Source organism: Aspergillus affinis, assembly GCF_023601865.1.
Source record: "Aspergillus affinis strain CMG 70 chromosome Unknown NODE_75_length_177070_cov_86_291390, whole genome shotgun sequence".
Taxonomy (NCBI): Eukaryota; Fungi; Ascomycota; class Eurotiomycetes; order Eurotiales; family Aspergillaceae; genus Aspergillus; species Aspergillus affinis.
The window spans coordinates 79,386-103,326 of record NW_026515856.1 but is presented as its reverse complement, the minus strand read 5'-3'; the positions used below and the strand labels follow the sequence as shown (position 1 = coordinate 103,326).

At 53.8% G+C, this 23,941-nt stretch overlaps 11 protein-coding genes across 11 annotated transcripts; 9 read left to right on the top strand and 2 right to left on the bottom strand.

Moving 5' to 3' along the window:
- Positions 1-410: 410 nt before the first annotated feature.
- On the top strand, positions 411-1,840 carry KD926_010029 (putative nucleolar protein Jip5; the record flags this gene model as incomplete). Its single annotated transcript, XM_053102535.1, has 2 exons — positions 411-769; positions 958-1,840. 2 exons carry the CDS (start codon positions 411-413, stop codon positions 1,838-1,840), a joined length of 1,242 nt encoding a protein of 413 aa, XP_052954026.1.
- A 561-nt stretch (positions 1,841-2,401) lies between these two features.
- On the top strand, positions 2,402-3,549 carry KD926_010028 (maleylacetate reductase; the record flags this gene model as incomplete). The annotated part of the gene is made up of 2 exons (XM_053102534.1): positions 2,402-2,927; positions 3,002-3,549. The coding sequence occupies 2 exons, from the start codon at positions 2,402-2,404 to the stop codon at positions 3,547-3,549; spliced, it is 1,074 nt and encodes a 357-aa protein (XP_052954025.1).
- Positions 3,550-3,834: 285 nt separating this feature from the next.
- Positions 3,835-5,553, top strand: KD926_010027 (2-(3-amino-3-carboxypropyl)histidine synthase subunit 1/2; the record flags this gene model as incomplete). Its single annotated transcript, XM_053102533.1, has 1 exon — positions 3,835-5,553. The coding sequence occupies one exon, from the start codon at positions 3,835-3,837 to the stop codon at positions 5,551-5,553; it is 1,719 nt and encodes a 572-aa protein (XP_052954024.1).
- Positions 5,554-6,289: 736 nt separating this feature from the next.
- KD926_010026 (uncharacterized protein) lies at positions 6,290-8,860 on the top strand (the record flags this gene model as incomplete). The annotated part of the gene is made up of 1 exon (XM_053102532.1): positions 6,290-8,860. The coding sequence occupies one exon, from the start codon at positions 6,290-6,292 to the stop codon at positions 8,858-8,860; it is 2,571 nt and encodes an 856-aa protein (XP_052954023.1).
- An 853-nt stretch (positions 8,861-9,713) lies between these two features.
- Positions 9,714-11,965, top strand: KD926_010025 (uncharacterized protein; the record flags this gene model as incomplete). The annotated part of the gene is made up of 6 exons (XM_053102531.1): positions 9,714-9,861; positions 10,071-10,222; positions 10,366-10,498; positions 11,041-11,470; positions 11,520-11,612; positions 11,914-11,965. The coding sequence occupies 6 exons, from the start codon at positions 9,714-9,716 to the stop codon at positions 11,963-11,965; spliced, it is 1,008 nt and encodes a 335-aa protein (XP_052954022.1).
- Positions 11,966-12,256: 291 nt separating this feature from the next.
- KD926_010024 (NudC domain-containing protein) lies at positions 12,257-12,987 on the top strand (the record flags this gene model as incomplete). The annotated part of the gene is made up of 3 exons (XM_053102530.1): positions 12,257-12,502; positions 12,585-12,906; positions 12,956-12,987. The coding sequence occupies 3 exons, from the start codon at positions 12,257-12,259 to the stop codon at positions 12,985-12,987; spliced, it is 600 nt and encodes a 199-aa protein (XP_052954021.1).
- A 521-nt stretch (positions 12,988-13,508) lies between these two features.
- On the top strand, positions 13,509-15,046 carry KD926_010023 (Zn(II)2Cys6 transcription factor; the record flags this gene model as incomplete). The annotated part of the gene is made up of 3 exons (XM_053102529.1): positions 13,509-13,739; positions 13,820-14,155; positions 14,216-15,046. The coding sequence occupies 3 exons, from the start codon at positions 13,509-13,511 to the stop codon at positions 15,044-15,046; spliced, it is 1,398 nt and encodes a 465-aa protein (XP_052954020.1).
- Positions 15,047-15,387: 341 nt separating this feature from the next.
- KD926_010022 (uncharacterized protein) lies at positions 15,388-16,020 on the bottom strand (the record flags this gene model as incomplete). Its single annotated transcript, XM_053102528.1, has 1 exon — positions 15,388-16,020. The coding sequence occupies one exon, from the start codon at positions 16,018-16,020 to the stop codon at positions 15,388-15,390; it is 633 nt and encodes a 210-aa protein (XP_052954019.1).
- A 639-nt stretch (positions 16,021-16,659) lies between these two features.
- KD926_010021 (tRNA(Thr) (cytosine(32)-N(3))-methyltransferase) lies at positions 16,660-17,793 on the top strand (the record flags this gene model as incomplete). The annotated part of the gene is made up of 1 exon (XM_053102526.1): positions 16,660-17,793. One exon carries the CDS (start codon positions 16,660-16,662, stop codon positions 17,791-17,793), a length of 1,134 nt encoding a protein of 377 aa, XP_052954018.1.
- A 729-nt stretch (positions 17,794-18,522) lies between these two features.
- On the bottom strand, positions 18,523-20,111 carry KD926_010020 (hemolysin III family protein; the record flags this gene model as incomplete). Its single annotated transcript, XM_053102525.1, has 2 exons — positions 18,523-19,848; positions 19,938-20,111. 2 exons carry the CDS (start codon positions 20,109-20,111, stop codon positions 18,523-18,525), a joined length of 1,500 nt encoding a protein of 499 aa, XP_052954017.1.
- Positions 20,112-20,741: 630 nt separating this feature from the next.
- On the top strand, positions 20,742-23,678 carry KD926_010019 (uncharacterized protein; the record flags this gene model as incomplete). Its single annotated transcript, XM_053102524.1, has 4 exons — positions 20,742-21,085; positions 21,149-21,392; positions 21,696-22,145; positions 22,209-23,678. 4 exons carry the CDS (start codon positions 20,742-20,744, stop codon positions 23,676-23,678), a joined length of 2,508 nt encoding a protein of 835 aa, XP_052954016.1.
- Positions 23,679-23,941: the final 263 nt, after the last annotated feature.

Below are 23,941 nucleotides of genomic sequence, written 5' to 3'. Positions count from 1 at the left end.
TTTTCTTGTCTCTTGCTCTGTACTGAGTTAGATTGAATTGAAGTGATGCATTTGATTATTTGATCCCATTTAGTATGAAGGGAATGAAGTATTCAGAGCAAAGCGTGGAGCCTTTGATCAGCCTGCGCTAAGCCTCTCCAGGCCAGGGTGGGTCAGGCACGTGTTGGCCTTTCACCCTAATGACAGTACAAAACGGTAAGGATGTCTGAATTTCTGCCATATTTCCGGGTAATCAACCGTAAAAAGGTATCGACTGTGTATGAACGGTGACCATCCCGACGCCCCACTTTCCAACCTGCAGCTTCAATGAAAAAAGAGCTTTTGATTGCGAGGTGAAGACCTGTTCTTTTACTCCGTAGACAGCTTCGAATTATCCTCATCTCTCCTCTTCCTCCTCCTCTCCACTCGCCATGTTCGACACGGTCTGTACCCTGCCCCTGTCGGCAGACCTGTTCTCCCAGGCTGTGCACCCCAACGAGCCCGTCGTCTCCGTGGGTCTCTCTTCCGGCCATGTGCAAACCTTCCGGCTGCCGTCGGACGAAGGCGACAGCGACAGCGACGGAGCCCCGACTTCCTCGTCGCGCAATGGCCGCGGACATATCGATACAATGTGGAGGACGAGACGGCATAAGGGCAGCTGTCGGTCTCTGACGTTCGGAGTCGACGGACAAACGCTGTATTCGGCCGGCACGGACGGGTTTGTGAAAGCCGCAAAGGCGGAGACCGGGGTGGTGGAAAATAAGATCGCAATTCCTACCGAAAAAGATGGGTGAGTGATACCCTGTTTTGCTATTTCGCTATGCCATTGGGATAGGTTCGAGGGTTGCGGTTGCGATGGCGGTCAATGTACTTTCATTGTTCTGCGGCTTCAATGACGGTTCATGTCGAGTCTTGAACCAATTGGCTTTTAGTTCTTTCTTGGGGTCTTATTGCTTAACTTGTTTCCTTCTTTGTTAGATCCGTTGACGCCCCGACGATTGTCCACGCTCTCTCCAACCAGACCCTTCTCCTAGCCACCGACTCGAGCGCCCTGCACCTCTACGACCTTCGCATTCCGTACTCGAAAGTGTCCGCCCGGCCGCAGCAGAGCCACCACCCCCACGACGACTACGTCTCCTCTCTCACGCCTCTCCCGGCATCCGACACCAGCACGTCAGGATATAGTAAGCAATGGGTAACGACGGGCGGCACGACGCTGGCCGTGACGGATCTTCGACGCGGCGTCATGGTGCGCAGCGAAGACCAAGGCGAAGAGTTGACCAGCTCGACATACATGGGCGGACTGCCGTCGTCGGGGACCAGCCGCGGCGAGAAGGTGATCGTGGGCGGCTCCAGCGGGGTGCTGACGCTCTGGGAAAAGGGCGCGTGGGACGACCAGGACGAACGGATCTATGTGCAACGGGACGCCGACGGCGGCGAGGCGCTGGAGACTCTCACCGTCATTCCTGAGGATATGGGTAAGGGCAAGATGGTGGCCGTTGGTATGGGCAGTGGAAAGGTGAAGTTCGTTAAGATCGGGCCCAACAAGGTTGTGTCGGAGGTGATGCACGACGAGACGGAGGGTGTGGTCGGTGTGGACTTCGACGTCGAAGGTCGCATGGTCACTGGAGGAGGACAGATCGTCAAGGTGTGGCATGAGGCTGCGGGATCGGTGAACGGAGCTCTCCACGGCAAACACATGATGGGCGACAGCGACGACAGTGACGATGACGACGGCGATGATTCCGATGATAGCGAGCAAGAGAGCCGCGCCGATCAGTCGCGCCGGAAGCAACGCAAGAAGAACAAGAATGAACGCAGAGGGGCTCCTGGTATCATGGCCTTCCATGATATGGACTAAATGAATCGGTTACAAGCCGAGTACCATCTCTACAGGGACAGGAAGGATATCATTAGTATTACGACGAAGCGACAGGAAGCAATGCGTGCGTATACCCATGGGGACGCAGCTGTACATTCAACAAAATAGTTCAATTGTTATGCATCATGCCTGCCTACATATTTAATGATAGCGAATCAAGAGGATTCTCAATGAGATTATCCTGTCGACCTTCCTAATTTCCATAGAACTCAGAATGAAACAATAATCTACTCATCTGAAATCCGGAGTCGACCAAAGCGCAACTGCCGAGTCCCGTGGAGGCAGACCCACGGTAGAATGAATTGCCCCAATGACCTGAGGCGTTTTCCGGTGGGGTGTGGGGAGCTGCGAGGATTAATCATGATGATCAAGCTGCGTCGGCTACTGGGGAGTACTCCGTATGCGACGGCTTGCATATATCTAGAGGTGGTAACCAGCGGAGGATTTCCGCCTTGTCATTTTCATTGATTAGGAATCCTGCAGCGCACATAGTAGGATCTTGCTCCCGCACGAGTATACTACCTCAGTAACAACCACGAAATGGACGCTTTCGAATACAACGCCAACCCCGGCCGTGTCATCTTTGGCAGCGGCACCCTTCAGAAACTGCCCGATGAGATCGCACGATTGAACGTGAAAGCGCCGCTGGTGCTCACGACGCCCCAGCAGGTGAGCCAGGCCGAGAGCGTCAAGGCCGTCCTGAAGGGTCAGATCGCCGGCATCTTCAGCGAGGCGACCATGCACACGCCGACGCATATCACCGACAAGGCGCTGGAGTACGCTCAAGCCCAGGGCGCGGACGTGGCTATCTCCATCGGTGGAGGAAGCACCATTGGACTGGGAAAGGCTATCAGCATTCGCACTGGTCTACCGCACATCTGCATCCCGACTACGTATGCAGGAAGCGAAATGACCCCGATCTTGGGCGAAACGGCCGACGGGCTGAAGAAGACTCGCTCGGATCCTAAGATCCTTCCTGGAACGGTGATCTACGATGTTGACTTGACCATGACGCTGCCGACGGCAATGAGCGCGACGAGTGGTGTGAATGCCATTGCTCATGCCGGTGAGTGTGTTCCCGTCCTATACCTATCATGTATCCAAGTATCGCAAGCCCCCGAGTACTGATGCTACAGATAGTCGAGGCACTCTACGCCCGTAACACGAACCCCGTCATAAACCTGATGGCGCTCGAGGGCACTCGGTCACTGGCATCCGCTCTGCCGGAGATTGTCGAGAACCCTCAGTCTGCATCCGCGCGGTCTTTGGCTCTCTACGGTGCATGGCTCTGCGGAACCTGCCTCGGCAGCGTGGGGATGTCCATCCATCATAAGCTCTGCCATACCTTGGGAGGAAGCTTTAATCTGCCTCATGCTGAGACACACACGGCCGTTCTTCCGCATGCGATATCCTACAACGCTCCTAAGACCCCCGAGGCCATGAAGAAGCTGGCCGAGGCCCTTCCCGACAGCAACGGGGATGCTATCCACGGTCTCAATGTCCTTCTAGCGAAACTGAAGGTCAAGACAGGTCTGAAAGACTTTGGTATGAAGGAAGAAGACGTTGACAAGGCAGCCGATATAGCAGTGGGCAACCCATACTGGAACCCGCGGGAGATTGAGCGCACTCCGATCCGTGAATTGATCCGGCGTGTTTGGGCGGGCGAGCCGGCACGAGCAGACCTCTGAGGAGGGAATTCCATGATGGTTTTCGTTCATGTATATAAGTTCAGGAAATTCCACTCTCAATCCTACCTGTTGAAAGAATGGTGCCATAAGGGGATCCGTAATTGGCGACCGCATCATTGGCTCCGCGGATGGCGGGGTGAAGTGGGGAGTTTCTTTGGGCCTCGAAGAAAAAAAAAATATCCGCCACTTTCTTACGCTTCGCCAATTCGACAAACCCCGCCGATTGCAATCGCATTGCCTTTATTAGTCCTCCCCTATCCTAGAGAGCCTCTCCATCTTGTCGAAATGGGCTCCGAAATGGAGGCAGCGCCCGTCTTGTCGACTCCGGATGATCGCATCCTGGAGGCCACCGACCCCGTCACATCGCACGATACCACTCGATCGCTGTCGGACCATGAGTTGTCGATTACCTATGACATCGATCGCACGCTGAAGGAAATTCGCCAGGCTCGGTATAAGCGCATCGCTCTCCAGTTCCCCGACGACATGCTTCCCGATGCTCCGCGAGTCTTCCAGCTGCTCAGTCGGGGATTGGACACGCGCGACGTCGCCGATACAAGCGAGGACAATGGCTCTCAGGCTCAGAGCAATGGGACGGAGACCGGCGATGCGAATGGACTAGCCCCTGGGGTGTCTCAGCTCAGCGTGGAGGCGAAGGACCCGGCACCTAGACTGTACATTTTGGCGGACACATCCTACGGAACCTGCTGTGTCGACGAGGTGGCAGCCGAGCATGTCGACGCCGACGTGGTCGTGCACTACGGACGATCGTGCCTATCTCCAACCGCGAGACTGCCGGTGATTCACGTCTTTACGCACAAGCCTCTGCCGCTGGAGCCGGTTGTGCGGGCGTTCAAGGAGACCTACCCCGACCCGACCACCAAGGTCATCCTTGCAGCCGACGTCACCTATAATGACCATGTGTCTTCGCTGTATTCCCGGCTGGTAGAGGAGGGCTACACCAACTTGTTCGCCACGGAGTTGCTCCACAATCCGTCGTCCGCCATCCCCAATCGCACCGTGCCCGATTCGGTGCGCGACTCGTCGGAGACCTTGTCGGAGTGGCAGCTTTTCCACATCTCCGACCCTCCTACCGCGCTCCTCTTGACCCTGGCATCCCGCGTTGCTTCCATCTACATCTATCCCACGAATGATCTAGCTAACGAGAATGTCAAGCCTTTGCCCGCGTCAACAGCCGCCACCCTGTCGCGACGGTACGCCATCCTGACCTCTCTCAGCACGGTGCCGATCTTCGGCATCTTGGTCAACACGCTCAGCGTGAAGAACTACCTGCACATCGTAGATCACGTGCGGGAACGGATCGCGGCGGCCGGCAAGAAGAGTTATCTGTTTGTGGTGGGCAAGCTGAACGCCGCCAAGGTGGCCAATTTCAGCGAGATTGGGGGCTGGGTGGTGATTGGATGCTGGGAGAGCTCGCTGGTCGACAGCAAAGAGTTCTGGAAGCCGGTGATCACGCCGTTTGAGTTGGAAATGACGCTGCAGGGAGATGCCGAACGGGTCTGGACTGGAGCGTGGCAGAGTGACTTCCAAAGCGTGCTGGACAAGCCCGCTGAGGACCCTAATGCCTCGTCCGCCGACGCCAACGCCAACGCGGACGGTGACGAGGACGAGATGTCGGAAGACGAATCCGCGCCGCCCGAGTTCGACCTGCGGACAGGACGGTATGTCTCGCACTCGCGTCCCATGCGGACTCCTGCACCCCGCGTTACCGCCGACGACGCTGTTTCTGCGACCGGCGGACCGTCGGCTGCGCGAGCACTCGCCCGGCGCGCAAAGGGGGATGTGGCCATGATCGGCAACACGATCTCGCCAGGGGCGGAATTCCTACGGTCGCATCGGACCTGGAAGGGGCTGGGGAGCGATTTCGATATCCAGTATGAAGAAGACGACGAGAAGGAAACCCCGGATAGTACGCTGGTGGTGGAAGGGCGCAAGGGCATCGCAAGGGGATATACGGTGGGCGGATCAATAGACAAGCACTAGACTCGGCCCTAAGGGAGGTTAGTTGGGGTTACTTTTCAGTAGTGAGGAACCCCCGTTGAAGAAGGGGTCGAAACGGTGGACCCAAAGTCTGGCCATGATTATGAGGGAAACGGGAATCATTTTACGGATAGAAGTCAATCATACCCCAATTGGATTTGCAATTGCACTGAGGGCCGAACTCGAACAGGGTATAGACCACGCCACCGCAAGGATTCATCACGAAGCAATAGATTAACCCAATAACTAATAATAATAAACTCCTCTTGTGCAAGGACCGACCCAACCTGCCCTCCTCATTCGGGGCGACCTATCACATGATGCAGCCCCGGGCAGATCCCGGAATGAGTTGGATTTGTTCCCAACCGTGAGTTGTCACACTCCCTCAGCGCCTATTCCCTCCTCTCTCTCTCTACGGAGTCTTCCCCTCCCCTCCCCTCTCCTCTCCTCTCCTCTCCTCTCTTGCTCTTGCTCTTGCTCTTCTTATCCTCCCCCCCACTCTCGCCTTTCCTCTCGCTTTCGTCGTTCCCTCCCTTGAATCGCCTCGCATGGCATCCGACTAGCTTCGATCCCGGCTCTGTCCTTGCGCATGGTCGCCCTTCCTCTCTCCTTATGATGTCCCTGCGCCTCCCGCATTCTCCGCTGCGTTCGCGAGCTCGCGTCACTTGGACTTCTCGCACGGTGACTGGATATCTGGTGGAAGCAAAGAAATACTAGACGAACGGTGTCCCGACCCGCGATGGATACACCCGGATTAGGCGCCATGGACGATACCGGCCCCAGCCAAGTGCTGGTAGCATCCGCGCTGGAGCAGTCGGTGATACCAGCCCAGCGAACGCTGTCGACCTTTGAGCGAGTCTTTACCACCCACGCCCCCATCCTCGAATCTCTGCTGCTTCAAATCCCGACCAATACCATCCTTAAGCTCTACCACTCTTCAGCCTACCTCCGATCCTTCCTCCGATCGTATCCGACAGCATGGAAGCAGCTATCGTTTCGCCTGTTCTATCCATCCAGCAACCCATCTCCGCTGCGCGTGGTGGTCCCAGGCAGTTCGGATGCGATCGTCTCTCGACAGTCACGACCCTACGCGCTGGACCAGCTGTTGATGCACGTGGTCATCCCGTTTAGCCCGTGTCTGACCAGTCTGGAGTTGGATAATACGGCGGTATCCGGGCAGAATCTTATCTCGACCGTCCTACACTCGCGACGCGAAACCTTGGAACATTTGTCGGTCCGTGGATGCAAAAATGTCTCCCTCAAATACCATCTTATTCCCTACCTGATGATGTTTCGGCTGCAATACGATGTAAGTGTGGAGCAGAACATCGGCAGCTCGCCGTGCACCAAACATCTCGCCCTTAAAAGTTTGTATACCTACCGGTGCCGCCATCATCGGCGACGACCGTATCTCTCGTCGTCTCTAACGCGGAAGGACTCGGATTCGGAGCCAACGCATGAACTGGTTAATCTCTGCCACAGGCTAGGGATCTGGACTGATACGGCGTGGTGCTCTACCCCGGCGGGAAGATGCCATAGAAGAAGGGGATATGTGTCCATGAGGGTTCCTCAGGGATCGCCCGAGGTCTGGGTGGTTTTTGATCGGCTATGGAGATCGAAGAACTGGATAGGCCCCGTTGACCATGGATTTCGCCCGCCCAAGAAGGATGGCAAGTTGTGGGAGCACCGCGAGACGGGGTGCCATGGCGAACCTCTGGGGACCGGGGAAGGAAGAGACTATGGCGAAGGCAAGACCCTGCCGGCGCACCGACGTTGGAGCCACAGGCGATTCGTGGAAAATATCCGATGCGATCATTGCTGCGAGCCAATCTCGGAGCGGTGTGAGCAGTGCAGTATTCTGATGCACTGCGTTGGCTGTCGGAAAACCCTCTGCGCCAGTTGCGCCTACGATCGGCCATATGTTCGCTGTCGTCCCCGGGTCTCTACCCCCGAGGAAACGCCGGATGAATTGTGGTGGGCGCCGGGTGCGGTTCACTCACCTTGTCTCATGCAAGATCCTCCCAGCTACCTGACGGGAACCAACGCTGTGAACCAGCACACCGCGGTTCCGTACCCGAACCTGAACTTTCACTGGTGCTGCACGGAGCCCATATTCTCGGGCGGCGGTGGCATCAGCATCGGGACGCCGAACAGGGATGTCGATCAAGTTCGAGCAGCACCTCTTCCCCGAGGGCAGGGATGGGAGGATATGGAGTACTCAGCCAACGAGTGGAGTAAGACGTTTCCCAAATACGCCTACGGCGATCCCCAAAAGCCGGACTACACGCTGGAAGCAGGCCATCTGGCCATGATGAAATGGTTGCTTGGCCCTCCAGACCGAGACCCGACCGCTTGCCCGCGGAACCTGTGCCAGGAATGCTACGACACGCCGCAATGGAAAGTTCACTGCAAGAGCTGCTCTAAGCCCTTGTGCATTGAGCACGACCTCCGCGGTCTTCGCCTACGGATCTGCGGGTATCGTGACTTGACATTGGAGAAAATGGCCATTCAGACTCGGACTGGAGGAGTCTCTCAACTGGGCTCCCCATCCTACGTCTCGCCACCCCTTCAGTTCGCTGACCCACCGCCTGAGTTTGATCTGCCGTATCGTACTCAACGCGCGGCCGGCTCGGCAGCTAGCAGCTATATTGAGGATGTACCCACCGATGGCATCGCCGAGAGTCTCGACCAGCCGGAGGTTTCGTCTCATCCTATCGGGCCTCATCGATCTAGGAGCTTTTCCATCTCAAACTCCAACCGATCGCGCTCTTCGTCTCCCGCGTCGGTTTACGGCGAGTGGTCGATAGAACCTACGAAATGGCAGGGCTGTCAGTCCTTCTTCTGTCCCCAGTACCGCGCCGTCGGCGATCAGCGACAACGGTGCGCCAGTGTCCTGCGGGAATGCACGAGTTGCTCGGTGCATGTATGCGAAGAATGCATCGAAGCGAACCCTCCGTGCAACTGCACTTATTGCGAAGTGAACTACCTCTGCCCCAACTGCTTAAGGATCCGGGAGCGGGATGGAACCTGCCGTCGTGTGGAGGAAGAGAGAGAGCGACGGGAGCAGCAATGGAAGAAAGACATGAAAATGCTCGAGGGCATCGTCGAGACCAAGATGGCCAACGAAGTTGCCGAATTTGCGGGTCAGTTCTTCGACGCCGTTGAGCAGCCGGATATTATGGTGGAGGAAGTGGAGGATGTCTCCCAGAACGCCCACGCCTCTTCTTCAACCTATCAGTCCGGCAATCACGTCGATGCATCCGGGACAGAAATTTTTTTGGAGGATATTTTTACAGATAGTACCGAGTAGGCTCTCGGGATTTCTTTGCATTTACTTTCGGTGTTTCGGTTCGGGCATTTGAGCAGTATTCGGATCTGTCTATTTCACCGGCGTTGTGGAGGAATTTTTTACGCATCTTTTGCTATTTACTTATTTGTTATTCTTAATTTTTTTTTTTTTTTTTCTTTTTCCTTTTTTTTTTTTTTTACTACCGAGTTGATGATTGACTCTGGATTTCGCTTTCGAAATTTCCCTATTCTCGCTTTCAATCGACCTGAATGCGCAGGAAGCATCAAAGCGTCGGGTTGACAAAGAATACCTATACACCACTCTCAACTGCAAGCACCAAGCATCTCGATGACAGAATATTCTGTCTGCTGGCATATGATAGAACTCAATGCATGTGTTTTGCCATCTTTCGGTCCTGATTTGAAAGCATTTATCCAGCGCTAGTTTGAGCCACATACCCCAAGAGTCGAATTACTTTGCCATATGTGAGATACCAGAGTCAAACAAACTCCAGTAAGACAATTTGCCCTGCACAAATGCATCTATCTAAATTACGTGATAATGAATCCTTCTTCCCCCTTCATTCGTTTCTTAGAGACTTGGTCGGACGGATCGTCAGACTCGGAGACTTTCATATCGGCCGGAAGAGAGCTGGTATGTAGTCTCGCCCGACTGTCGGGGCTTTAGCTCAATGCATCGAGTCAATGAGGGGTTTCTCGGCACATGAACTCGTGCATACTCCTTCGCCTACCCGTAGATAGATGTATCCTACATAAATCCTGAGCATTTCTTACTTTACCTCTCTACCCAACTCACATCAATCAATCACCCCCCGAAACACAGCACCTATCCCCATTCAAGAAGCATAGTAAAAATGCCCCTCTACACAATCGAACACTCCATTCCACTCTCCAAACCCCAACGAGACGCCCTCGCCCAATCCATCACGCACATCCACACCCGCAAGTTCACGACCCCAAGCCTCTTCGTCAACGTCCAGTTCGTAGACTCGACTCGCCAGTGTAATTACATCGCCGGGAAAGAGGTTCTTCTTACCTGCTCCCTACATTAGATTCCTCCCCAATCCCCTACAGCCCATCCCAGCCCAAGCATCAACTAACAGAACCGTCCTGGAAAACCGGGATTGGGGGAATATAGAGACGGATAAACCGCATCCTCGCACACGTCCGATCCGGCGGAACCAGAACAACATCTGACTTCGAAGATCTAGCACGCAAGATCGAATCCGCCTGGAACGACATTGTGAATATCGGATCCGTCGGACAGACCGAGAAAGGAAAGAGGAAGGAGACGGAGTTGAATCGTGTGTTTATTCTGGGTGCTATTACGGCGGGGTTGGAGTGTGGGGTTTTGTTGCCGAGGGTTTGTTTTCACCTTCCCCACTTCCTTTTCCTTTTCCTTTTTGTTCTTCCTGCAGGTCTTACTTTTTTTGATATCTGTGTTGCTTTGTTAGAAGTCGTTTTGTTGGGGGTCGGTGGGTATGCTAACTGCTGGGTTCTTTCTAGGCCGGTGGCGATACGACCTGGTTGAAGGATAATATGGCCCTGTTCGAGGAGCGCGCGCGAGAGGGAGACGAGGATTTTATCGAGTTGCTGGAGGAGATAAAGAGGAGGGAGGATTTACATAACTGCCCCTGTGGTACGCATTGGGACAATGAATGTTGTTAGGTATGACTATTGATGGGATGCGTTTAGTTGATGGTTGGTTGGATAGGTTATAGCTAGTCTGACGAGAGAATTGGAGTTGAATTACCTAAGGTAATTTGATGAGTGTCATGTTTATCTATTGAATACATTACTTGCGTGTGTAATATCTATGAAGCTCTACGTTTAGAGAAACTCAGGTAGGCAGTGCTCGAACAACGTTCCGGCTTCCTAGCATACTGTCTATTTCTCAATCGCTATAGTCTACTACACACAGAGATTCAGCCTCTGTTTGATGATTGCATTGAAACAATTATTCAATCGTCCACATAGGGCGTGATGTCACTGCCCACATTGCGATACTAACCGCGCGCCTTGTAAGTGACACTTTCCGAAGTGCAGCTTCAAGCATACTAAATAACAAAAGGCAAGGCCTGAAACTCACTCACAGCATATGCGCCTCTTGCAATAACTGCGCTACCGGTAGGAGCTTCTTCTTTCAAGATATATCGGCTTTCCTCTCTAACGCCAGTCCAGGTTGGGATCAATACTGCCAAGAGCGGAAGGTGTACGGAGTCAGCGACTTCGATAATGGGACATTGATCTCAGGCGCTGTGTGGGATGCTAACTGTGTCTTCCCGATCCCGGAAGGGTTGAATTCGGTCGATGCTGCACCGCTGATGTGTGCTGGCGCCACGGTATGGACTGTCTTGACCCGGTTTGGCATCGAAGCTGGAGACCGAGTGGGTATCATGGGGGTCGGAGGACTGGGCCATATTTCCATCAAGCTTGCCGCTGCGCTGGGATATCATGTTGTAGTTCTTTCCAGCTCCGAGTCAAAAATGCAGGAAGCCACGGAGTACGGTGCCTCTGAGTATCATGTGTTTCGCTCAGGAGAGAAGCCGCAGGACCTGAAGCCCCTCAAGCATTTACTGCTTTGTGGAAGTGGCAGCTCGGACTACCAGTTGTATGTGATCTTAGGAGATTCTGCATGACCATGGCTAACCCCATCTCAGCCTGGTTCCCCTGATGGACTCGCCCAGCTCCATCTATCCGCTGACGGTGACGTTTGCCATCTGCGATCCCCACGCTGCAGTTGTGCTTCCAAGGTATTCAGGTTCAAGGCGCTCTAGTCGCATCTTGCCATAGTATTCGGGCTCTTTTGGAATTTGCCGCAAAGAAAAATATTGCTCCAACTACCCAGACCTTCCCATTGACTGGGGAGGGTATCGAGGAATCGATGCAGGTGCTCAGAGAAGGAAAGATGCGATATCGCGGGGTGCTAATTCGGGGAGAATGAGAAACTTGACACCAAAACCAAGACGAGCATATCAGAGATAACACCAAGAAGCCCGTCAAGACATTAATGTATAATACATGGCATGAGTTGACAACTTGACAGTAAGTTAGATCGAGGGAAATCAACGTGGGAGCCCAAAGCAGTTTAGAGGCCGCATTTTGAGCGGGTCCACCCGCGGATGAAATCACAGTCGAAGATGCTCGAACACCTCCAGACCTTCCCTTTTCTCCGTCACGACTCCCTTCATTTCTCCACACTACTCCGTACACACTACACCCCCATTCAGACCTCCGTTGTACTGCAGCGGACTGCTTGGCAAACTTAAGGTTAATCCACCCTCCTGCCTCACCGCATCGAAACATTCGCTTACCCCACTATTACCCCTCCACAGCTACTCCGGAGCTACGACCATAATTACCCCTTCTCTCCCTCAATAACCCCGATCACCGCAAAATGTCTACCGACGTGGAACGTGATCCCACCGCGGCCGAGACCGCCGAGCGCGAACGCGAAGAACGAGAGCGCAAGGCCAAGGAGGAGGCCGAACAGGCCCAGCTGCCGTACAAATGGACCCAGAGCATTCAGGATGTGGACGTGACGATTTCGATTCCCGGAAACATCAAGGGGCGGGATATGGATGTGGTTTTGACCAAATCTAAAATCAAGGTGGCCATCAAGGGACAGGAGCCGTTCATTGAGGTATTCTTCCTCCGTCTCGTTCTCAACTTTATACGCTATCGTGTGTAGGGAGGGAAGGTCACAAGGCTAATGCAACATCTAGGGCGATTTCCCCCACCCCGTTCTCGTGGATGAATGCTCGTGGACTTTGGAGACGACGTCGAATCCCCCCGGAAAGGAAGTGGCGGTCCACCTGGACAAGGCCAACAAGGTGGAATGGTGGCCGCACGTTGTGACCTCGGCGCCGAAGATCGATGTCAGCAAGATCACCCCCGAATCTTCCAAGTTGAGCGATCTCGACGGAGAAACGAGGGCCATGGTTGAAAAGATGATGTACGACCAGCGCCAGAAAGAAATGGGCGGACCGAGCAGCGACGAGCAGCGCAAGATGGAAATCTTGAAGAAGTTCCAGGCCGAACACCCAGGTATGTGGTCCAATTACCAGATTTTTAGCTTTTCTAACAAGTCTTGTAGAAATGGACTTCTCGAACGCCCAGATTGGTTGAAGCTAGCGTGTTGGAACCCTTATGAATGGTGTATGAAGTTATGAGCGTGTCTACTTTCTCAGGGAACGGAGTCCCGCGACCATGCATAGTATATGAGCTGCATTGAATTAATATCCTACCGTTCTGTTCTTTGGCAGAATACTTTGAATGTCTGTCTGGTCTTTGTAGATGAACCCCGGTTTACGATACGAGGGTTACTTGGTTGGGACTAGTGCCAGCCTCGTGTCACCCCAACGTCTTGTTGGTTTCTCTGCTCCTTCATCTCTGTCCCAGCTGTCAATCTGACACCCTCTTTCTGTGCTCGCACAATAACAAGGGGTCTATTCACCTTGGATTCTATGGGCTACCCCACACATCTTGTCCGGTGGGCAAATGGGGATGCAGCATCTCGGCTATTTTGCATACCACGCCTGTCTGTTGGCTCGCCCTAATTCTTCTGGGTTAGTAGTATCGATAACCTCGTCTTATGATCGCTAAGCAGCAAGGTGACTGTCTAGATCAGCCGCTTGGTTTAGCCCATAATGTCAACAGCCTCAGACAACACGTCCCCCAAAAACACGTCGTCGCACAGCAGCTCTTGCCCCTCAAAGTCATCCCGGGCCCTGCAGGGCCAGCAAAGTGTTTTCCGAGTAACCCTGCACAAGCCTGGGACTGGACCTTCTGGTAGGGCCGTAAAAAACGTCTATTATGCTCGACGGGCCCATCGGAAGTCTCGTGGTGGATGCGCGAAGTGTAAGGAACGACGGATCAAGGTACTATGAAGCCGTTCTACTTTGCCAGATTCTCTATTTAAAGACTTTTGTTTTGTGTAGCAGTTTCTGACTCTTCTTAGTGTGACGAAACTAAACCACACTGTCTGCGATGCCGCAAGCACGGCGTGGACTGTTTCTATGAGCCACAGCCGGTCCACAAGCATGACAAAGACATTGTCACGTACTTAGTCGAGAAAGTGCCCAGTTTGGTGTCGCCAGACTCAAGCGCACATTCGTTGTCACTATCGGCAATCTCAAAGAAGATCAATGAGCTGCTACAGCTCAACCCTAAGGATGGGAAGCTGTCCGACAACCTTCGCTCACTGCATCATTTCCATGAACATACCATGCCCACAGTTGACGACGGGAGCACCGAAGCTTTTCTCTGGAGTAGAACGATTCAACTTGCACTTCAAGTCAGCGCCCCCTTGAGATAGTAACCATCAAAGTTCATACCCTTCCTAACCATCACCCAGTCCCCGTTCCTCATGCACGGCATCATCGGGATCGCTACAACGCATCTCTGCCACATCCTCCCGGATAAAAGCGCCTACACAGCCGTCGAGGCATACCACTGGCAAAAGGCCATCAACCAGTACTCGCAAGAGATCTCTCACGTCGGCTCTCACAACATGGACCCTCTATTCTCGGCCTGTTTCCTAATGACCGTGCACTCATTCCGACTCGAGACCTACAATCCCCACAACTCTTTCGTCTTCTCCGACAACCCAAACGCCCTAAACTGGCTCCTGCTCCAGAGCGGCCTGCGCCACCTCCTCGGCCTCAGCCGCCGCTGGCTCGCCACCAGCATCTACTTCGACATGTTCATGACATCCCGCAACGAGAACCCGCTGTTCGACGACCACCGAACCGGTCGCGAAGGCCTGGACCCCGCGTTCGCCGACCTCTGCGACATCAACGAGACCGACACCGAAGAGACGAATCCCTACCACTGGCCAGTCCGGATGCTCACCCCACTTCTGTCCGCAGAAAGGTCCACTCGCAGCTTCAGCAAATACATGAACTTCGTGGGCCGGCTGACGGGCCCGTTCTACGATCGGGTGCTTGCGAAGGACCCGCCCGCTCTGCTCATCTTGGCCTGGTGGCTGGGCATGGTCGACTCAGCGCATTTTTGGTGGATGGAAACGAGGATCAAGTCCGAGTGTGCCGCTATCTGCATGTATCTTGAATACAGCGATGATCCGCGTGTTCTGGTGCTGTTAGAGTTTCCGGCGCAGGTGAGCGGGTATTTACTGCGTCATGTGCAGGAGCGGATGATGATGGTTAAATTGAATGGTAGATCTTGATGTAAATTGGCTGGAATTAGGGGGTTATGGTAGGTTGATGAAACCTCGGGTTCTATGATCATTTACAAACTGTATATCATATTGATTGATATCGATCCTGGGTTTAAACCAGGACAGAAGGTATTAGTATAGTATAGTATAGAATAACGAACGATTCCCTCCTTCAAACGCCAGAACCCATGCACTTTGACTATCCTCACATAATCCATCCATCATGATCGTAAACATTAGTATATCCAAGCATATCCATCCCATCCAATCAAAGATTGTCAACAAAAACCGACAAAAGAAGAAAGCCCAAATCACGATAGAAAAGCTTCAAAGTTAATCCCCCCTCCCCTCTACCTCCTCCTCGCAACAAAACTCCGCATCAACGTCTCCCGTCTCTGGAACACGGGCCTCGGCTGCGCAATCTGCATCATCTGCGTCGGAACACCTACAGCCCACCCCATCCCACGTCCAGAGACCGAAGAAACCGACCTCGACCGACCCGGGACAGGGGACCCCTCCCTAGGCGAATACGGCGGCGGCGGCGTCTCCCTCGTAGCGGTGGACGTATTCCCGTAACTACTAGTAAACGAAATAGCTGAAGAGACGTCGGACGAGAGGTCCTCGGGGCGGTTGCTATTCCGTAATGGAGAGTTGAGAGAAGGATCTTGGTCGTATTGGTAGTGGGCTTTTTCGTCGGGGTAGTCCGAGTGTTGACTCTGTTGGTTCTGGTCAAACGAAGCAGAGGCAGATGAGATCGAGGGATCGCGCATGTGGAATTCTAGTGTCTTTTCGTGGATGCTGTCGCGGCGAGGCGTGTAGGCTGGGAGGTCGGGTGGTGAGGTGTAGCCAATTTCTTCCCCTGAGGCATGATTTGTTGCGTTGGTGGTTGTGGTGGTGGAATGAGGATGAGGCTGAGACGAGGCTGAGAGCGGGGGAGGAGATGGGCTTGGGGGGATGCAGCAGAGCCAGCTGAATATGACCATGTTCTCAGGGCTAGAGGAGATTTAGGTTTAAATAGTGGGATTGACTCTTGTGGCTGTCAATATGTGTATAAAGCAGAAGTGTAGAAATGTAGAGAATCAATGGCGATGCACGGTTGTATATGAATGGTGATAGTACGGCTATGTAGTCCGTAAGTAGTAGGTCATGCCAGCGCTAATAGAATAAGAATGACGAAAGGTCAGGTCATTCCGAGATGGACAAAGAGGCCAGATATCACACAACGCACAGCCTATTACCAGCTGTGGGCAGGAATGCAGAGTAGAGTGAGGAGTGTCGGGAGTGAGACGGAGGAAGAGAGCAGAAGTGACAAGGACAAAGGACAGACACGGAGGGACTGGGGAATCCCGTGAGATTCGTATCCTGCTGCCTGAGGCCTGCCAGGGTCGAGCATGCAGATCCCTCAGGCACCCACATTCGGGTCCAGTCCCGCTCATTGCCTAAGGCATCCAGGGGCCCCGCCAATTTCCCTTTGGGTTTTTAACTTTTTGCCTTTTGGGTTTTTTTTTTTTTTTTTTTTTTTTTCTCCGCAAGGTTTTCCATTCAGGGCCACCTTTTCTTACCCCTCAAAGACCTTCTTTCTCTTTCTTCCCTCGATCCCCTTCCCAGAAAGAGAAACCATCATGTCGGACTCCACAGCTCCAATCTCACCTCCCGATCCCCAGGATATCCTGAGCATTGCTCAGATCGTGCAACCGCCTCAAGTCCCCCCGCATCGTTCGCACGACCCCGCCAACAACCTCAAACGCACCGATCCCTTCCAGTTCGGCTCGCGCTACCTCGAACAAGGCGACGACGTCTATGAATTCAACGCCTGGGACCACGTCGAACCAGACGACAACTTCAAGGCCTTCGCCGAAACCCAGTACGCCAAGCAGCGCGAATCGCCCGTCTCCGATTTCGACCGCGCCCGCTTCAACGCCGACCCCGCCAAGTGGTGGAATCTATTCTACAAGAACAACACGGCCAATTTCTTCAAGGACCGCAAATGGCTGCGCCAGGAGTTCCCCGTTCTAGCGGATGTCACAACCGCCGGGGCCGGTCGTCAGGTCGTGCTGGAGGTGGGCGCTGGCGCTGGAAACACGGCGTTCCCGCTGCTGCTGAACAACGCCAACGAGGAGCTCATGGTGCATGCGTGCGACTTCTCCAAGACCGCCGTTCAGGTCATGCGCGACAGTGAGCACTATAACCCGAAATTCATGACCGCCGACGTGTGGGACGTCTCGGCCCAACCCGACGAGACTCAGAACGGCCTTCCGCCCGGATTGACCGAGGGGTCGGTGGATGTAGTGATTTTGATTTTCATCTTCTCCGCCCTGGCACCCGAGCAATGGGAGCAGGCTATTCGCAATGTATACCGTGTCTTGAAGCCCGGCGGTCGGGTCCTGTTCCGTGACTACGGCCGGGGTGACCTGGCCCAGGTACGATTCAAGAAGGGTCGGTACATGGGTGAGAACTTCTACATCCGTGGTGACGGCACGCGCGTGTACTTCTTTGACAAGGAGCAACTGCGTCAGATGTGGGGTCAGTGGACTCCCGAGAAGGGCCTGCCGGAGAAAGGGGACGAGGAGTCGGGGTCGGCTGCGACGAATGACTCGGCAAAGCCAGGGGCCTTTGAAATCCAGAAACTGGCCGTGGATAACCGTCTGATTGTCAACCGCCAACAGAAACTGAAGATGTATCGGGCCTGGATCCAGGGCCATTTCCTCAAGCGGGCAGATGCTGCTCCTGCGAGTGATGAGAAGAGCGAATCGTGATTTGCCTAGATTGTGCACGGCCTACAGTCCATTGCGAGTCAGTTCACGCTCTCAGACGGATTTTCAGTATTGGGTTCGAATTTGAACTTTATTTCCACGAAGCCTGTTCGACAGACGTCGCCACGCATTTGGCCGTTCCGTCAAGGCCTAGAACCATGCTTGCCGGCGCGGAGTTTGAACTTGTGCCAACTTGCGATCTCCACGAGATGCTCCGGGTTCAAAGTTCGCCCAACCGTATAAACCATCCAAGATAGAGATGGTAAATTTCACGATGTCACGACGGATAGAAATCAGTTTGAATGCAGTATAGACATGATTCTAGAATATCTCCATGAAGTCAAGAACAGTTCGGCATCTGCCGACGAATGACACTTTTGATGAACTCTGACAATGCTCTCTATTTACCGTAAACGTAACGCTTAGTGATAAAGGACTAACCCCAGGGGACCAGAGGGAAGGGACACCGTAGATACAAGGTACCAATTTGATATCCTGGGAAGCATGGGCGCAAAGGACCACGGCTCTCAGGCATATCAAATTCAAAAATGTATGTACAAGAAGAGTAAGACCCGGGGCACCGGAATGAATATACGGAGTGACATGCCGACAACCAAAAAGAGACCATGGTGGAATCAGGTGTGGCATAGAAAGGCCAAGAAGGCCGGGACGGATACGCAGAGGCGTCTGCTCAGATACCGTCGATGTGAAGCGGTTGTAGCTCTATCTGCTCTACCCAGCAAGGTTGGGGCATTCTCCCTTTGCACGCTGGAAAGCATTGGCGAACAGATCCTGCATGGCGCAGTAGTGGAACAGGATGCCACCCAAAACGGCCAAGTGCCAGATGTTGTGGCTGCCTCCGACGTAGTCGAAGAGCCCGGGACTCCACCGCTCGGGCACCTGAGAAGCGTAGACACAGGCTCCCACAAAATATACCATGACGCTCTTCACGACCGGCGCGTAAAAGTACAAGCACCATTCAAAGCCTCGCGTGTAGGTCAGCTGGAACAGCGGTGCAAATCCGGTGAGGGCCAGCGAGACGTAAAAGGCTACTCGAGCCCATGCGAGATCCGCCCGGTTGAACGTCGGGTGCCAGGGCAGGATGACACCTCCGATCCCAAGGGACATGGTGAGAAGGATATAAGTCCAGCGGGACACGGGTTCACAGTAAAAGGCCGTGTACTCGGTGGTCACGATGGAGGCCGCCACAAGCATCGAAATGCCTGTGTAATCCACGCAAGCAAACCGCTCCATCAGACCTTGATTGGCAATGCTGCTCATGGTGTGCCAAAGGGTACTGCAGACCAGGCACTTGCATGCGGCAAAGAAAAATACGGCCGCGATCAACACGTCCGTGTTGGTGCTGAGATGGAAGTTGGGGTTCAGGGGGTAGAAGTAGAAGGCGATCGACAGAACGATAAACAGGCCGATCAAATGCGACCAGATATTGACCAGCTCATTGGAGCAGGTGAACATCGAAGTGAAGCATTCCACCTTGGAGGAAGTGAACCGGTAACCCTGCAAGATGTGCGGGTTGACTCGCCACGGGTGGGGAAGATCCGCATAAGTGATCAGCCGCTGCTCTTTGGCCAGCAAGATGGCTTGGTCGATGTTTTCGCGCAGAGTATCCCTCGCCTTCCGGGCACGCTCCATGCCCTCATCAACTACCTCACGAGCATGCACCAGCTTCGAATCGACCGCCTTCCACCCGTCGTCCAGGGCGCCGTAGATGCCTCGGTCCCGCACGGCGTGGGCTCGAGATTCAAGTTCGGTCAAAAAGGTCTCCATCAGGCGAATTCCAACCTGAGCCTTCTGTTCCAGGGTCTCCTTGGTTGCCAGAGCATCGTTATAGCGATCTTCGAGGGTCTCCACCAAAATCTTGGCTCTCTTCTTGCCACTGCCCATGAGTTCCCCTGAGGCATGGGAGCAAGAGTCACGAACGGCTTCGAGCGTTGCATATCCGCGGCGTAGACTGGAATCGACTTGGACCATATGAGAGCGACGATATTCTTCGATCCAGTGCATACGTCGTTCCAGCTCCGCCAGGAAGAGTTCAACCTATAAGAAAGGTCTGGGTCAGGGGGAAATGTTCCGTGGCGGGAAGGACAGGACGGGAGAAGAGAGCGCCACCCGGCCAGGGTACTCACTCTTAGAAACACAGCGTCGGCATCGTAGTCGCATGAAAGCTTCCTCGCCGTATGAAAGGAGTGTCTTCGGCGTCGGTCCCGCAGAAGAGCGGTTTCTTCGGAGGGAGTGGCGTACGCACTTGTCGAGGCTTCGGGGTAAGACTCGATGGTCATAGATTGTGCCGAGCAGGTCATGATGATACCGTCCAACAGATTCCCACCGGTCAGGAATTGGCGAGACTAATTGCACATGTCACGACTGCGAGGGTAAAAGAGTGTTTGTTGGGTTGAGGAAACTAAGAGTGGTTGGGGGCCCGAAGGTCGGAGATTGTTGGAGAGAAGAAAGAAAAGAAGAGCCAAGAACACAAACAAATACAATGCAAGGGAGAGGAGAGAGATATTGAACTGGACAAAAAAAGGAGGGGAAAGACTTAAAAATGGACCAGAACAGAGTACCGACAAGGAGAGAAGAGGAGAGGAGAGAGGAAGAGATAGGAAGTGAGAGAGGGAAGTCAGGTGGGGGGCGTCAATTAACATTTAATTAATTTCTCGCCGAGACGCCGCCCTCTTTCTCTCCTTCCCAATCTCCTCCAATGATAGATTCGCCCTCATTCCAACTTGCTACCCGTCCAGTTCATTCGCGATTGCTTCCATCCTCGTGGATTTCAACCTGCATTCAACAGAACTGAAGAAACTTTCAACCCTCCGGACCAGCGGCGCCGTCCAGCCCATCAGCGACCGCATTGCATCCACGTTCATCGTCGTTCCGCCTCTCGCTCCCCTCCCTGAATTCAATCCTCAACTACCTGATCCAAACCTGCCGCCATGGCTGTCCGTGACCTAGTCGCCGAACCCTCGCTATTGCCCGTGTTGTCCACCAGCGCCGAGACCCGCGATCAATGCCAGCGCTTGCTGGCTGCCTTGGATCCGACCGCAGACCCCGACCCGCAAGAAGCAGCCCTGACCGCGTCGAAGGAACAAAAACGGTTATTTGCTCTGCTGGCTCGCCTGCGTGGTCAGAATCGTGAGGCAATTCTCCGCGTGCGTGAGACGAAACAATCCACCGCCGAAGGTCGCCAGGAGATCGACCGGTTACATCTTCAGCTGCAGAACCTGTACTATGAGCAACGGCATTTGACGGGTGAAATCGCCGCCTGCGAGTCTTATGAGTAGGTGGTCTTTTGCACAGCTGTCGCGCCTTGTCATCGCTAATATAATTCCTATTTTCCTAGCCACAAATATCTCGCCCTTCCGCTCATCCCTGTCGAGGAGTTTCTGGCCCTTTTCCCCGAACACAACGACTCCGATGCCCACGAACTCATGGTGGCCCGAATCAATCATGAACATGCCGAGCGTGAGAAACTTGAGCAAGCCCGCCAGGAGCTTCTCAAGCGCAAGCAGGCTTTGATCGCTGAAAACAACAAGCGAAAGGATGATTTGGCCAGCTTAGACCAGGATCTGGAGCGGTTTATCGATGTATGCATTCCCCCTTTCTTCCGTATGGATCCTCCTTTAGATTGGTAACTAACAGGCAATACACTAGGCCGCAAAACCCATCCAGAAGCTATTCGAAAAGGAGTACTAGAGCAAAATTTGCGGAGGTGTTTGGGGTTTGTCATTTTGCGTGTTTTATATTGTAGATCAAGATACCCGGATTGTTTGGTTTCTTTTTTTTTCTAATTAGAGGTGGAATAAAGTGTGTCTGTTATGAACCAAATATTGAACATCGCAATTATTCTTGTAACCAAATAATCTCAATCATTCTTTCAAATACGATAGTCTACAACGGGGTATGGATGGCGGAGTTACATTGCGGTGATTTCGGCGATCGCAGGGCTGTTCCGCCCGTCGACTACTTGTCCTCCACCATCGTCACCTTTCATCCGTCGCTCTTCCACTCCCCCCTCCTCTCCATCATCACTCCCTGCACACTACAGTGCAACCGGATCGCCCCTTAGTTTCCGGCCAAAGCATGTCCTGACCATGACCGATAAGAATGAAGACCGGGGGTCTTCCTCGCTGACTCCCCAAGCCGACTCCATGGCTACTCCGTCCGCCCCGCGAGCTCCTCCCCCGGAGAAGCCAGAGGCCATTCAGACGCGGTTCAAAGTGATCGCTGCCTTCTGGGCCGTCATAATTTTCCTGGGATTTCCGATCTGGTGGAAAACGACGTCCATCTACCGCGCTCGATTGCCTGTCGAGGAGATGGTGGATTGGGCCGATGGAAAGGTAGGACACCTACCTGATGATGGACGAAGAACCGTGCTGATCAAACTTTCAAACAATCGATAGATTTGTCGCCCAGTTTTCCCTCTTGATATTCGATTCGATACCCCATCCCTTCCAGAGTTCGACGCGCAGCATCTTCTCCGGGCCACGCAACACGCCCTCGATGACCTGAATGAGTTCTCCGCGCATCATCTCCGACTCAAGCTGTCCAACGACAGAGAAGAGGGGAAGGCCGATACCGCGCTAACCGTTCGTCTACTCGCGCGCGATAACTTGACTGCTCCTCAGTCGGAGCTTCATGCCGACACTACGCAGCTGGATGTTTATTACCCGCCCAGCCAGGTGCCCCCTCCGTCGTCCTCCAACCCGCCACTCTCGGGATACATCGCAGGGACGCTCCAGAATTTGTTCACGGAAGAGAAAGCCATCGTGGCGCATGTGCTGTCCGACAACAATGTCGTGAGCGCTAATACCAACACCCCGGCCTCGTCGAACAATCAGCAGCCCTCTGCGCTTCTCAATTCCATCTCTCCGCAGCTGGCAGAGAGTATCAGCCGGCGGTTGCGCCGCTCCATGAAGCACGCAGACACGTATCACCTGGCCTTCTCATTGTTTACGCCAGGCTCGCAACCCTCGTCGTGGGATATTCAGGCTGCCGTGGAGGAGTATATTTCGCCTCTCCTTGATGCCTACTCCCCCATCAGCAACTTTACCGTCGACACTCAGGTGCAGCTCTACGCGGGCTTCTCGCCAACGGCACCTCTCCCGGAATACGACGAGTCGCAGGGGGCGTGGACCCTCAAGACGGAAGATTTGAGCGCTTTCATCAACGCAGCCGAATGGCCCTTGAGCCCTAGCATTGGTAGCGGCCCCACGATCAATTTCATTCTCTACGTGCCTGATCCCTCTCAATCCCCGATGGTTGTGAAGGAGAGCAGCGCCACCAGCTGGATCATCCCTCAATGGGGCGGGGCCTTTCTTCTCAACCCTCCCTTGTCCAGGATGACCGAGAATCCCAGCAATCCCTCATATCTGCCCCAGGAGTCTCTCCGCCCGGCTTTCTTGACCTTCTCCCACCAGCTTTTGACCCTACTGGGCGCGCCTACTACACCATCCTCCCTTCCTTTTCGCCTGCAAACCCTCATTCGCATTCGCGCCGCAACCCTTCTTTTCTCCGCCTCTTCCACGATGGGCTCTCTCGCCCGTCTTACCGAGTCCTTGCCCTCCATTCCCATCCCCGCCTCGGTCGCGACCTCCGTGTCCACGACCCTCAGTCATCTAGCGTCCGCATGCACTCATCTCCAAGAGGGTCGCTTCCAAGCGGCATTGAGCAACGCCCGCGTTGCCGAGTCGGAGGCCGAGCGCAGCTTCTTCGAGAAAAGCATGGTCGGTCAGGTTTATTTCCCCGACGAACACAAGGTGGCAGTCTATCTCCCCTTGTTGGGACCCATCGGGGTACCTCTAGTTGTTGGGCTGCTCAAGGAAGTCAAACGAGCAGTGGCCAGCTGGAAAGCTAAGAGAGCGCGTTCGTGAGGTTTGATGCTCTTCTATATAATTTTCTTCGCACTGTAATATAGTATACTTGCTGCTTAATGTGAATTTGTTCTTCTTCATCGACACATATCATTAAGGAATGCTAACTATGACAAGAGTTTCATTTCGCTCATATCTCGAAGGCAACTCGTCCCACACCTATGCACATATTATATCGGGCAGGAGATATCTCCAGGGGGAATCTATATAAACATAAGGAACACGCAACCGCAATGTCTTTCAACTGAACGAGCACGCAGATG